Here is a 14367-nt window from a genome sequence, read left to right as displayed (position 1 = left end):
AAGAGCCACATCTTGCGCCGCTCTCTCACGAGTGGCTCCTCTTTCTCTTCTGAAAAATTTTCTTTCGCTCACAAGGAAATAAAATGCGCTTTGTAACTTCACATACATATTTACAAATATCGCTCAAATTCTTCGTCTCAGTATATAGCAAAAACGATTAGTTCCAATTACGCGGTAGAGAGTGCCGTAATTAACTGTGGACGTTTTTCACTGAGACAATGACTTCATGTAGTTATTTTACTTAGACATGGCAAGATAGAAAAGGATAACAGTCGTAACTCCTTTTCGACACGCATCCATCGAAGTACGAATAATGCTTTGCTGAGCGTACCGTCTGTGTTTGAAGCCACGAACCGAGGCTGGCTTAGAAGAAACACAAACTGCGTGTTCTGGAGAAATGGGGAAAAAAGGAACGACGACCGTACAAAAATGGACAAGCGCTTTTCACTGGTGTTTTCACTGTCCTTTATTCAAATGTTAACATGCCATCTACTACAACGAAATGTTCATTTACAAAAGTCATGAAAATCATTCCACCTTGGAGAGAAGATGTTCCTGCCACGCGCCATTAATGAGTGAGCTCGATGCGCGCGCACGCCTCAAGAAACCATGCGCGGTGAATCCGGCACCGCCAGAAATGGTTTTATATGTACAAAGGAACATGCAAATGAACAGCCATCACGTGCAAGTCGTCCGCGCTGGATGAAGCTGCCTACCGAGACACACGTTTTACTAAGCTTGGTCAGCTTAGCTGTTGGCATTAGCTAGCGCCTTACGTACGTTAGGCCTTGATCAGTAAAGCAGCTGCATCCGCGCACAGAGGTAACAAGGGAGATGAACTCTGAGTATTACGACCGGTATATATCCCTCATGGCACGCTGTAAGGTCGCAAGACGCGCTCAGTACCGATGGAGGGCGTGATGGTCGTAGCTTCTTTTCTGCACGTAGCCGTTGAAGGGCCCGCGCGGCACGTTGGTGGGCACTCCCGAATGCCACACGGCTGGCCGCGGCCTGAACGGCCCTGTCGGCTGCTTCTGCTGTTGCCAGCTCCTGGGCTGCGGTGGCGACCAGGAAGCGGAGGAGGACTCCGCGGGCCTCCAACTCTTATGCGTCGCGTCCGTGTGATGCTGCTGTTGGTGCTTGATGTTCTGTCGCCACGGCTGAGTCGTTGGCGCGTCCAAGGTTTGCTGAACTGGTTCCCAGCTCCTGACTCCGCCGCCGGCGGGAGTGTTCTCGTGGACGAGCAGCAGAAGCAGTTTGGCTTCGTTGGAACCGCCTTCGTTGTTCTCCTTAACTGGGTCCGCTGGGGGCACGTTGTCAGCTGGTGGGTTGGAAGGCTTCCACGCTGGCTGCTGCTCCTTACTCCACAGCGTCCGCCTGTCCAGGTTCTTACCCCAGCGAGACCAGTGGCGCTGCGGAGGGGGCGTACCCTGATGCCGCTTTGGGTAGATGATAGGCTTCCAGGACTCCTTGCTGTTGCCGCTGCTGCGGTCCTCCTTGGAAGAAGCTGGCCTTCTGGGTAGTGGCTCCTTCCATGCTGACACCGACTGCACCTTGGCATGAGAAGCGAGCGGCTTGTCTAGAGCTATCAGGATGATGGGCAACTTTTGGTCGACGTGGACGTCATAGGCCCTCTTGTCTGGCTCGCGCTGGCGCTTTTCTTCGGGTGGCGGCGGTGGCGGCTGAAATATGACTGGATGTTCCTGAGGGATTCGCAATAGTATCACCAGTTTCTTGAGCTCTTCTGCTTCGGATGTCTGGAGCTGCTCACGGCCAACTGCCCACGCCAGGGGGAAAAGAAGCATTTTATGTGGTCGTTATTATGGTGAAACGGGACGGTTGCAGGTGAGGTTTTTTATTTATTATGTTAAATCTACAGGTACAGTCTTAGTAAAAATTCCCAAAGCGAAAATATTTTCACATCAGCCATGAAATCAAGCTTTGACGGCACTGTTAAAGACTAAAGGGCCGTGAAATGCTTTGCCATATTTTCTTGCTCTAATAAGAGACCATATCCTAGCATTTTTGAAGCCTTTTGGACTTTTATTGTCGTAGTAACGGCTCCATTTTGCGACTGGGACGAAAAGATCTTGGCTTCAGAACTTTTGACCAATACTCTATTTAATGGTCACGTACACTAGTCGCCTGAAAAAAGAAAAGTAAGTGCAGGAAGTGGAGCGGGGCGCGTGAATTCTGGCAATTGCCTTAAGGTTTGATGAAAGGCAGTGGCCAACATATGAGAACAAAAAAAAAAATCCCAGAATCATAACATTCTTCATTAACATATAAATAATTTTAGGAAGTCCTGAACGCAAGCCCATTTCTGTAGAGTCATTTTTTCTTATTCTGTGCCACTTGCAGTAAAATAGTTACCTAGAAATAGTTCAATACGAAATTAAAACTTACTCAGGAGCTACTATCCCGTGGATCGCACGTGACATACTCATATGTCGTGCACTTCGGGAAGGTATCCACGAATTACAGTTGTTAACGAATGCTCAAAAATATTTTTATTCTTGTGCCAATATGCAACTACCACGTACTGCTGCCCCATAACGCTATCTCGGCGGCTCGATTGTTTTCGTAACTAAACTTTGCTACGATGCTCTGCTGGTGTATTCTTGCTCAGTCCCGGGAATTCATCACGCTCCCAGGCTTCCGCCTTTCTTACTCAACACCGTTGCATCTCGATGTAAGAATCTCGGCTTTCATTACTTTTTCACTGATGTATTGGTCGGAGACATTAGCCTGAGGGCCTTGCTGTGAATGTCTTTCTGCACCAATACGAGTTTTCTGCAATACCAGTATGCCCAAATTCCTTTCCTTTCTACCCTCTCGCCTCACCGAAATCGTAGCCATGCACAAGCTATTCAGTTGATGAAAGGGCGATATCCCCCAAAAAGTTGCAACCCGCGATATGACTGCCATTTTGGATGTCGACACACGGTGAAAATTCAATCCGCACAGTGTCACCTCCACTGACCTTCGCTGCGGAATTAGCTAGTGCTCATTCATAGTTCCCATGACATCACAAAATGCATCGACACCACAGGGACTCTGTATTGGCGACGAGGAAAAAGGTAGAAACGTGCTTGTATTTATCTTTCTAAACTGCTTGTCACTCGCTTGCATAATAGAAGCCACGCCCTGTGCTCCGTTTTGCTAACCGTGTTGCCGCATGCAAGCCATTCTTATTAGAGCGCCGTATACTGGTGGCCGCAATAAAAGGCCGACACGCACCAGGGTCCACTTACGTACATGTGTGTGGGAAAATATCTGCGAATTTGGCAATGTAAAGCCTTTGTCAAAAGTATTCCGCCCTCAGGGCTGTTTCTCTGCAATGGGAGATATTTACGGCATCTTTGAGGCTGCAGGGGTAGGGGAAGGGGGTTGTTCCCCTCCAGGAACTGGGCCTGCAAGGGTAGCAAAAGTGTCTTAAGTAGCGCGGATATAGACCGTGGACCAGTGCACCTGACAGGACCTGCGTCTTGCTTTCTGCACCGATCATAACTGACACCAGCACAATAACCTTCGTAAAGTTATGCGGATTTAGTAAATATTATTATTATTATTGTGTGTTAGGAGCAGTGAAGCTTTGAATGCACTGTTCACCTCGATTTCTGCCTGCATCAACTCACCTGGGGGCCCCTGTTACTCGTCCTTTGGACAGCAGGCCACCAGCGTGTGATTCTTTGGTCCTGAAGGGAACAGCTAAATCCCACAGATTATGCGCATAGGTATCGATGACAAGAGCATTGCTTTCCTTCTTTACGGTAGAGCCCGAGGTCGACCACTCCTTTTGTGCCCTTGGTACAGGGCAAAGCCGTTGGACCAGGGGCTACAAAATTAGTGCTCTTCTAGTACTTTGAGGTGAATATATAGGTGGACAACGCTAATTGTGCGTGGTACTCGGCAAAGTTGTTACGCTCGCATGCTACTCTTTCGATAATAGAAGTGGAGGTTGAAGGTATTATTCGTGCGCCTGGTACACTGGGCAGAGGTGATATACCAATTGGTTACAGAAGTGTTGGCTTTCTTGCCCTCGGTGATAGATGCCGAAGTCGATCACAATATCTGGTCAGCTGATACTGGGCAGAATACTTTGGATTGTGATAATATATGTTGTCTCACTGTAAGTGATAGTGACCTAGGTTGACCACGCCATTTGCTTGCCCAATACTGAACAGTGTTGTACAAACTGAGCACGAAAATATTCCTCTTCTCGCTTTCAGTGCTTTCCCAAACATTTGGTTGCCTAGCACTGGATAGAGCGGTTCCCCAAGGGCTTTGAAAGTATTGCTTTTCTCCGTGTAGGTGTTAGAAGCCTAGGTTTACCACAGCATTTGGGTCTCTAATACTTGACAGACTTGCTATACCAGTATTCTGTTCTACAGAAGTATACCTTCTGCACTCTCAGTGTAATGGCCGATGGTGGTTACGCCATTTGTGTACCTGGGAGTAGGTAGAGCTGGTACACCTGTGGAATACGGAATTATCTTTCTTACACCTTTCCGATTTTAGAAAAGGAAGTTTATCTCGTCGTTGGTGCACCAGGAACACGTAGGCTGCAAAAAAGTTGCCGTTTTCACCCCTTTTCTGTTATAGATGCATACGTTGACCGCATAATTGGAGCACTTGGTACAGCTAAGACAGAGGTGTTACGCAACTGGGGCAAAAATAATTGCCCTTTGTTTCCTTTAGCTGACAGACGCTGAGGTTGATTACTCCATTTGCGTGTTTCGTACTTGACGGGGCTGTTAAACCAATGAACGGTGCTCTAGAAAACGTCTCTGTTGAATCTTTTTTTATTTGTTTATGTCAGATTTTTACAACTCTCTTCCGGGGCAAACATAATGTCTTCATAGTTCGATTTCAAGCTTATTTGCATTTTGAAGTACCTTCATACTCTGCTAGGAAAATGTGAACACTGGGCAAGTTTATACAAACATAATATGCATTTTGTTTATACGTGTAAAAATGAATGAACCGCCTGTCAACAATGTTTCGAGATCGTTATGAAGCAGCAGTACAGCATTGTGTTGACAACACACTTATGCGAACACATTACCTTCAGGCGATTTTTTTCAACCCTAAATTAGTTCAGGAAAAGTCACTGTGCTTATTTCCCAAAATACACGAGAACTATATCGCCAAACACCAATGATGAAATGCACAATTTGTGCAAGACGCCAAGTGCAGGCGATTGAATGTTGTCACGTTAGCAGAAAGCATTGGCGAAGTTCGAAAGATGAATAAATCTATAAAACTGCCTCGTGCCGTGAAGGATAGGGCTTTCAATTTAATTATGAAGATATGCTTTTGTGTGAAATCTGATTGTATAAATAGTGATTGGGTTTATTTTATCGGAATGCAGGGAAAACACAGGTACTGATACCATGCAAAAATATTTCATTGGTGAGTGGTATAAAAATACTGTTAATGATTTACGATGTAGGGATTAGGTTTCAGGATATTTAAACGACGTAAACAACGGTGTATATATATATATGCTCTAAAAATATTACGATTGTGAAAATAGTATGCAAGATATGGACTGTTTATATATGTGTGTGCAATATATAAGTCGCTCTGTGAGCCACACTAGTAGCAATATGCGTTTAGCTAGCCTGAAGCGGCGTCGAGCATGAGGAGACAAATTCTAATAAGAATTGACGGGGCGTTATGAGAGTAAATTGCTTCTATTGCAACATAGCGCACTTTTGCTTGACGTAAAGTGTGTGCTTTCAGTACAGATGCATTAGGGCTGGCATACATCTGCGGCTACAGGACAAGCTCAAGCTTGCTGTTCATGTTCATGTTGAACCTGTTCAAGGACATGTATAAGAACAATTCTTGAAAGCTGTGGCTTGAATGCATAATTTTTAATCTAAATTCTGGCACCTTGAAGAAGTCCGTCTCTGTAATAAATGAATCATTATACCAATATGAACTCGGAGCAAGGTATTTGCGAATTCCGAGCGGGCCATATTTTTGGAGGATGTTTGATACGAGGAAGGGTGCTTATTACACTAGTTTTGCCCGTTTTTTAAAACGCTGTTCCTTGTACTGAAATGAAGACACCTAAGGAGTATTATACAGCATTGTTAAAACGCCAGCGGGAATTAATAGATGACACATATACTGCACCCTTCAGTATCCCGGGTCTAGACGCCTGTGGTGACAAGTAGGGTTTTGTAGCCTGACATGAGACAAGTGCTTCGATCATTACGCCAAAAAGGGCCCGCGGAACAATTTGCTAGTTGCCCGTTGCGAGTATGCGCGCAGGTTTTCGTCCGCAGATACAAACGCGTCTATAGCTCTGCGGGCTGTCTCGTTAAACCTGTCGAGTTCCTCACTCGCAGTCGAGTCATTCGAGTGGCACCGGGCTCTGTGGAACCGCGTGCTAAGTACTTCCTTCTCCGGCGGCGCCGGCGCAAGCGCTTCTTCAACGAACCCTGATTCTGGCCGTACGTCTGGAAACTCGCCGCCGCAGTGACAGCTGCTGGCGACGGCCGCTGCTCATCGGCGGGTTCAAACTGTGTCGTGTGGATGGGCAGGTGCACCACGAACGCCTTAGCCATCTTGGGCTCGGAGTTAGTCTCGCCAGGTGCCAGAACCTGCCACGAGGAAGTCCCCGGGTAACCGTCGCAGCAGCCGCTCAGCAACACCAGCCACAGGAACGCTCCCAGTGCCGCGCCGACGCAGTGCTGCGGGTCAGAATGTCATCAAGGTATACACTCTGCCTACTCAAATATTTTATAGACGTCCGTCTTCTCTTTGAATTTTAGAAGCCAGCGCTCAGCTTAATAGACAGAGAGGGCTTCTTATTGCTCCAACAGTATGTCCCACATAAAAAACAGCTAACAGTAAAAAAATAAAGACAAGGACACGGATTATGCAAGCAGGGTGAAACCACTGAAGCCAATTTGATATTCACATGGACTAATATATATTGCTTTTGTTATTGTTGTTGTTTTACCAGCTTAGATATTCGGGTCAGGTATAAAGTGTCAGCGAGGAAGTTCGGCCTTAAGAACAGATTGTTGAAATGTTTTCACTAAGATACAATAAGGCAAATTTGTTTGCTTGTCCCAGAAGAAAATCCTCAAAATATTTACTTACCTGGTGACAGCGATATACTGCACACTTAACCACGTGACTCTTAACAGAACTAAGCTGGTTTCACTCGGCTATTACACTCTGTCTTTTCAAAACTTTGGTTACTTTTAGCTTCAACGTCCAGAATACCTTCAAGTTCACGCACAACATATATCAGGATTCTAGCAAAGCATACAGGCTGACCTCCTGCAGTGATTTTCTGCTAGCCGCCACATTTGTCATTTTGTGTCAATTCACCTCTCTATCTATGGTCATCATCGCCCACTTTTTTAATTCCTCCAGCTTTCGCATTGCGGCATCAGTTTCTCTATTGACCTGAAATTAGTACGAAAGCGCACATTAAAGTCTTGAAACAGGTTCGCTAATCATGGCGATAAAGTATACGCATGTGGTTTTGTCTTGCCTCAACGATGTGGATTGGCTAACTCCCTGCTGAAACATAAGGAAACAGTATATGACTATACAACTCTTGAGGTACAGCCTAACGCTGCTTATTCCTGGCTTTGTCTACGACGTCGCTGCATGCCCTGTCTGCAGCATAAGCTCTGCATGTTCATTTTTGTTTTTCACGTGAGGTTTGCTGCTGCGTTCGGGAAGTGCAATCGATGCGAATGACTCTGATGAGGTAAGTACAGTAGCACAATTGATAGAAATATGCTGGCCATGCTGATTTTGTTTGTTGTATCTGAAATTCGTAGTTGGCTTGCCCTGTTGCAGCGTTAGAACACAAATCCCGGCAGAAGTGGCGCTTGTGCACATTGTTCTCTTGTCCCGAGAAGAAAAGAAATAATATCTGAAACTATATTTATTTACAAGGACCACATGTAAATTAAATAGGTTTTATAGCTATGCCAGTCTATATACATGAGTACAGGATTATTGCACAGATATTCCTGCACTCACGAATGGCTAAACTGGGCAGGGGCTATGGATTACACCAACTCATTACCCCTAATGACCAGGAACAAAGGGCCACGTCGAAGAAAGTATTGAGAGCGTGTTGCATGGAGGCCCAGCCACGAGGGAGGGTATAAAGAAAAGTCACGTCTCTACCTATATGCTTCTACGGGACCCACCTCTTCCCCTCTCTCGTAGCGAGGAAGCAGTTTTTTTTTCGGGCTCTATCTCCGGCGAGGTGAGCATCGTGACTCTGGGCTACGGAGGAGGGTCCAGCCGTCCGCTCTTACCATTGTGGCCGCCAGCCGACAGGGGCGAAGGTCAGCCCCGCTGCGCCCGGTGTGACCTCAAAATTGGCTTCCATATATAGACACCCTCCTCCACACCCTCGTCGACGTTGATTGGGCCGGCCTATTGTTGGGGAGCCTCCTGGGGTGGCTACCGAGCGCCGCCAACCAAAAAAAAAAAAAAAAAAAAAGAAAACATAGAGCCGGGACAAGCAGCGCACCTAGAAAATGCGGTGCCGACTCCCGTGGTCACCAAGCCCTACTCGGTTGCAACGATGCGACGCGGATCGACCAGACACGTTCGGGCGAATGGGGCACACGAAAATGAGTGGCGGATCAATGGAGATGAAGCCGCTGCCAAACCTTTGAGTCGTTTCGTTGGCGTGCGTGTCAAATTCTACTTTCCACGTGTTTCAGGCTGCGACATGATACGGCTCGACCGAGTCGCGAATATAATAGCAAGCACACCGTGCGGGAGAAAGCGAAACGGGGGAATTTTCATTATCCAGATTGAGTAGCGATGTACTTACACTGCCCTTTTGTTTTTCTCTTTTCTTTTTGAAAGATTACGCTCAGATGAAACTGCGCGGCCTAGTTAAAATTACGCAGTCCAAATATAAATATCTAAGTGTAAGTCTTCTGTCCGCAGTGCAGTGCTTCTGTGTAAGTGTCGACTTACAAAAAAGCTGCGTAAAGAAAATATATATGGACTAAGCAAAGCGAATTGTGTTTTAGGTGGCTTGGCATTTTGTCCTTCAGATTCGCAGGGAATGCTCAGCGTATGAAGAAGCACTAGCAAAATAAAACGCAAATCTCATAAACCTCATACACGTCACTCATACAGACCTAACAACGCCAATCTAATACCTTTGCCATATGAACACTTTCGATCCTCATTCAACTCGATCTGCATTGAGGCTTTCAATAAGGATTGAGGAATCCGATGCTACACAGCCGTTTTGAATGATAATTGAGAAATTTCCTTCGTGTGCGTTAGATGACGTCAGGGGTGGCGACGCCCGTTCTAGATTATGCTTGAAAACTCATGAGCGCTTGAGGAAGCGGCTTTGACCCAAGCAGGCTCGGGTTCGGTTGTATTTGAAAGTTGACGTGTGGCAACCTCGACCTGCATTGAGTTGAATACAGATCAAGTTCAATGAGAATCTAAAGTGTTCTTATGGCAGGTGTATAACGCAGCTAAACACTCTTTGTTAAAAGCTAACCTCATCCTGATTCCCCTTCCTCCCACCCCCTACGGTCCTGTATACGCAAAGTCTTTTTGACAGCCGCCTCTTTCACACTTTATGAACACTGCTGAATCAACATGCAGATCGGTAGATAGTTCGACATTGTCCCATGCATCAAGACAAGGGGGTCCTCCCCCGAAAACCCCATTAACGCAAAGGCATCCTCACTCGTTTCTCCTCCTTCCCGCATGCGTCTAACGCTAAAAACCTCCCGATTCCACATAATACATCCGCGACCTTTCTTAAAGTTGTCCGATGGCGTACGCACACAACGAGCATCCGTCGCTGGACATAACTAAGGAAGAAAGGCGACCTTTCCTGCGATGGGAAGCAGATCTACGGCAACAATCCGATACCGTAATGTGTCCCTTCGGATTCACTAACAACGTATTCTCGTAACCTTGCTATAATTTTCAGCCACAAATCCACGCCATCTAATCTCTTTTTTAACCCCCTTTCCCTTCCTCGGCCTGTACGTGTAGCCTACACGGAGTCTCGGGAGACCTTCAGAGCTTTTCCACCATAGCAACCATATGCTGGAATTCCGCATGGCACTGTAGATGATACAGTCATGCAATTACAACAGGATGTCTTAAGTGATCGATGTTTTTCTGGCCATTGGGGAATCACAGGTAATGTGTAACGAATAGCTCACCAGTGAAATTTCTTTCGAGGCACCAGTTATCCAATAGTCAATTCCGTCAGTGATGATAAAGAAAGTGTTCACCAATAAATGCCTCAGCCCATAGGTAACGTAAGAGGGTTCTAGCACAGCTTTCGCCCTCACTCTTGATCACGTTCTACGTGACGCTGGCGGTAACATTGGACGTTCCACGTCCGCCGCTATGGTTGTGGGTAGCGCTGGTGAACACTCTCAAGGTTCGTATACAGACAACATTAATACCAAAGAAAGTAGCAGGGGGGACAGCGGCCGATGTAGCTCAGTTGGAAGAGCACCGAACGCGATATTCGGAGGTCGTGGGTTCGGTTCCCACCATCGGCAGATTGTTTTTTCTTCTACTTTGAGTTTAATTATCTTTCCCCTAAACAGATTACATTACCAATTTCTGTGATTATCCAAGTAAAAATTAAAAAAAAAAAGACAAAGTACAATCCCCAATGCTTTCCTTGGCCTCGCCGACTGTTGGCTTCTTTCCTTCATGTATTATAACGAGCACCCTCATTTCCCCTTCATTTATCTGCTCATGCTACACTGCACACTCATGCGATCGCACTTATAGCTATTATAAAATACGGAGATTTAGCTTGCCAGGGACGTACTAGCTGTGACGTATACAGGTTTACCGGACGCCCGCTTCGCACACGCATTGATAGGGGTGAGGGCAATCGCTGCCGCTGTGTCAGCGTATATGAGGGGTCCGGTAAACCAGTAACGTCTACGTTACTAAATCTCTGGCAAGCTAATTCTGATATTCTCCCGCCCCGTTCGTCCTTCCCATCCCGAGAAGGTCTTAGAATCCAATTCAAAACACTCTTTACACCCGCATGGCTAACCTATACAAAATTAGGCACTGTCCCTCTGCGCAAACTACTATTCCCCAGGTGCCGACTTAGAACTCTCTCTTATCTTGTTCAGTCGCTCCTGCCTGCCCTCAACATAAAAATTCCCTTCATCTGCGGAGGCCTCCTGGCTGAATTGACGAGAACGAGGGCCTGCAGCTAGTCGTGTCTTCACCTTCCGCGGACATCATGGGCATCGAAATTAAAACTGCCAATAAAATTATTTCCCTAATTCTTCCATTTAATTCACAACCTTGATCTTTGCTTCTGGCGCTCAAGCAAAGGGACACCAGCTATTACAGCAGCTCAATTTTCTCGGCTCCGATTCCTGCGAAGAGATGACGATAAATTTAAGGCTCCTCTCATTCTTCCTTCATTCCCTCCCCTTACGGCGCGGTCGATGTGGTGTCCATCGAGAGTGAAACGACTTCTCGTTTCCGCACAACCAATCTTGGCTTCTAAATTTGAAACGACTTGTGCCTTCACGTTTCTTGCGGCCCAGGGGACGGGCGTATTATAGTGATTCCCCGCTGGATGTCACACACCGGTGATGACCGTTCGAGAGCTCACTCTATAAATAGGCTGCCCGTAAACAAAACTGAGAGCGTTCTGTTCCAAGGCCTGGAGGCTACTGCATCATTCCTTGCCGGACAGAAAGGGATCGTTCGCGTCTATGTCGTGGTCCGACAGTCGCAATATAGCCGAGGCGGACAGTTCCCAGAGATGGCGGCGGGCATGAAACGTAAGCTCAACTTTCGGCCGGAGGCGGGTTTCCGACCTGGGAGAGGTCGCGGAGAGGTCTCCTGCTTGCGGAGTGTGTCCAAATGACAGTGGCGCGTTTCGCGCACGTCTGCGAACGTGGGCGCATCGTGAGAAGGGAGCGGGCTCCGGCGGACACCGGCCGGTGACCGGACCTCGGAGGTCAGCTTCCTGCTTGTGTACCACGTGAACAGTGCGCGTGCATACACGCGCCGCGGGCAAGGAGCACCTATTTATAAACCGCGGCACAACGAACACAGCACGCAGCGCGCGCACTGGGCTGCGATTTGCTCTTTTTAGTAGCACTGAGCTGTCTGGAAAGAAACAAGAGCACCAGGCCCCTTCCTTAGAATACAAAAAAGTCACGGATGCGTCTCGTCACTTTCGCCCGGCTCTGTGGTCGAAAAGAGAAAGGGGCAGTGAGAGACGGTTGTCGAAATGACAGGAAAAGGGAAGGGGAAAAAGCTGGCACCTGTCATCTTCCTTCCTGTGCTCAAATAGCCGGCAAGGGTGAGGGCATGTGTTGCAGCTGAACACCGTGCAGGAAGTTGTAAACTGGCCACTCAGGACGATAAAGAAGTGCGTTGCTCGTCCAGTCTTTTGCGAAAGGAAACGACTGGGCTGAGAAGTTTAATGAAACACCGCTGTCACAACGCCGCGTGTGTGAGCCTGCCCTCGCATGCGTACGGGAAGTGGTGCACAGGAACTAAATGAACTTTGAATCCTTTTTTCAAAAGTGTATACAAAAAGATTTTTCACGCTTTGTTTTCGTTTGAATGCAGACTTTATTATCAGTAGCAAAGTTTTCATAAATGAACAATGAGGCAATTGAAAGTGTTCCCATTTTAGCTATTCAGACAGAAATATTTTGCTCAGCCTGAACGGCGCAGTGCTTTTCAAGCTGAAGCCTTTTCGAGTTGTTTGTATCACTCAATACGGGTTTCTGTGCTTCATGCATTAAAGATTCAAGAAGCCGATGAAGCAATCTATCTATTCTAACATAGTCAGACTGTCCTCTTCGCTGTCAAGTGATGCGTTGCGCTGGCCGTCCGCGGCAGGGACTGGAATTATTTCTTTTTGTCAGTTGTCGTGACATCAGGTCCGCTACATAACATTTTTATTTCACTTATGCAACCATGTAAGCTACAAAGGGACGTGTATTAAAGATGAACGCTTTATCGGCGTACCGATCAATATTGTGGTTGTCAAAGGTACTCTAGGTAACACCTGTTCGGGGTTATTTATCAAACAGGCGGTGGGTAATGAGAAAAATTAGCATGGTCCTTAACCAGAAATGATGCCTTTCATATTTATTCGCAGAAAGACAAGGAAAAAGGGATCACTGGAGGTCACTCTCAGGGACAATAGCTAGAAAGAAGTGTCATATCTCGGTATTAGCTCGCAGCAGACCGCCGCATTTGGACACTAAAGTCTTGCAGGTATAATGAACTGTCTTCCCCGGAGTGAATGAAATACAAAAACTGAAAAAAAAAAAAAAAGCGTGGAGGTTTCTTATGCTCATAACCCAAACCTATAATCAAGTTTATATACGGTATACGTTAATTACATGTAAGTTACAGCAGCTCTGTTCCATGATGCGCTGAAAGATTATGCAAATCATTTTGTCAATACATGGGATGCAAACTTTGAATTTGGCTTTATTTGATGCGAAACTGTAGATCTGAGCACATTTTATCCGAGATGCTTTTTGTATGCAGCGATGATTCAAGCTATGGCTATTAAAATATCCTTAAGAACGATTTTGCCGTGAAGGGAGCAGAAAAAAATTTAACATTCGTTCTGCTCAATCGAGGGCAATGCGGTGCTTATTTACCAACACAAGGATGTAAAGGTGAATGGTGCACTTACGTCACGATCGCTTGCGTAACAGCCTTCTTTCCTTAAGTTCCCACTTCGACAGCAGATAAGGAAATTAACTCGAATGCATATGACGGAGAACTTGCTTTACTTCTCTCTAATAAATACTCTAAATGCAGGATTAACAGCGAAACAGTTTCTGTAGGACTGCTAGTGAAACAGTAGGACACAAAACGACTGGACAATCGCTTTTCCTATTGTTTTGTGGTAGCCTCGGTACGGGGCTAATTATTCATTAATTATCTTCATATTTTATGCAGTCAATCTTGAAGCATCTTTGGAGAAAATTTGAATGAAACCACGTTCGCAACGCTCCAAGCTGTGAGGCTAACTCTGGCAAATTAAGAAGGCTCTCACGGGTGGATTTGACTGAGTTTTGGTTTGACATAAGAGTTCATTGCAGGTTTCCTAGGTGTTACGGTGTTCCTTTCGTTATCTCTATTTTTGGAATAAAAAAAATATATGGACTGTCTTGCCATGGTAAGGAAAACATAATTTGATTTAATTTCATCGTCTAGATTTGCCTCATTAAAGAAAAAGAAATTCTTTATACTTAGTGGGTCAGCTGTGCCCACATCACAGTCTTTGGTTCATTCAAGTTTCCGGCGCCTGTCCTGAAAGCGTGAAAAATCCGCATAATAAACTGACCCGTTAGACGT

At 46.1% G+C, this 14367-nt stretch overlaps 1 protein-coding gene across 1 annotated transcript; it reads right to left on the bottom strand.

The window, feature by feature from the left end:
- Window positions 1–899: 899 nt before the first annotated feature.
- On the bottom strand, window positions 900–7341 carry LOC146191395 (uncharacterized). The gene is made up of 3 exons (XM_084600315.1): window positions 7303–7341; window positions 6455–6707; window positions 900–1777 (listed from the first exon to the last, which is right to left on the bottom strand). The coding sequence occupies exons 1-3, from the start codon at window positions 7339–7341 to the stop codon at window positions 900–902; spliced, it is 1170 nt and encodes a 389-aa protein (XP_084456441.1).
- Between the last annotated feature and the right edge of the window lie 7026 nt (window positions 7342–14367).

The sequence above is a fragment of the Amblyomma maculatum genome, chromosome 4 (genome assembly GCF_055883805.1).
Source record: "Amblyomma maculatum isolate TAMU_Amacu chromosome 4, ASM5588380v1, whole genome shotgun sequence".
In the NCBI taxonomy this organism is placed as follows: domain Eukaryota; kingdom Metazoa; phylum Arthropoda; class Arachnida; order Ixodida; family Ixodidae; genus Amblyomma; species Amblyomma maculatum.
This window is presented reverse-complemented; position numbering and strand designations above follow the sequence as displayed.

Excerpts from the sequence above, each read along its gene's own strand:
- LOC146191395 (XM_084600315.1), bottom strand. The coding sequence starts at position 7,341 with ATGACAAATGTGGCGGCTAGCAGAAAATCACTGCAGGAG. Across the intron at positions 6,708-7,302 it reads GCAGAAAATCACTGCAGGAG|CACTGCGTCGGCGCGGCACT; the intron begins GTCAGCCTGTAT and ends TCTGACCCGCAG. Across the intron at positions 1,778-6,454 it reads GACGTACGGCCAGAATCAGG|TTGGCCGTGAGCAGCTCCAG; the intron begins GTTCGTTGAAGA and ends TGGCGTGGGCAG.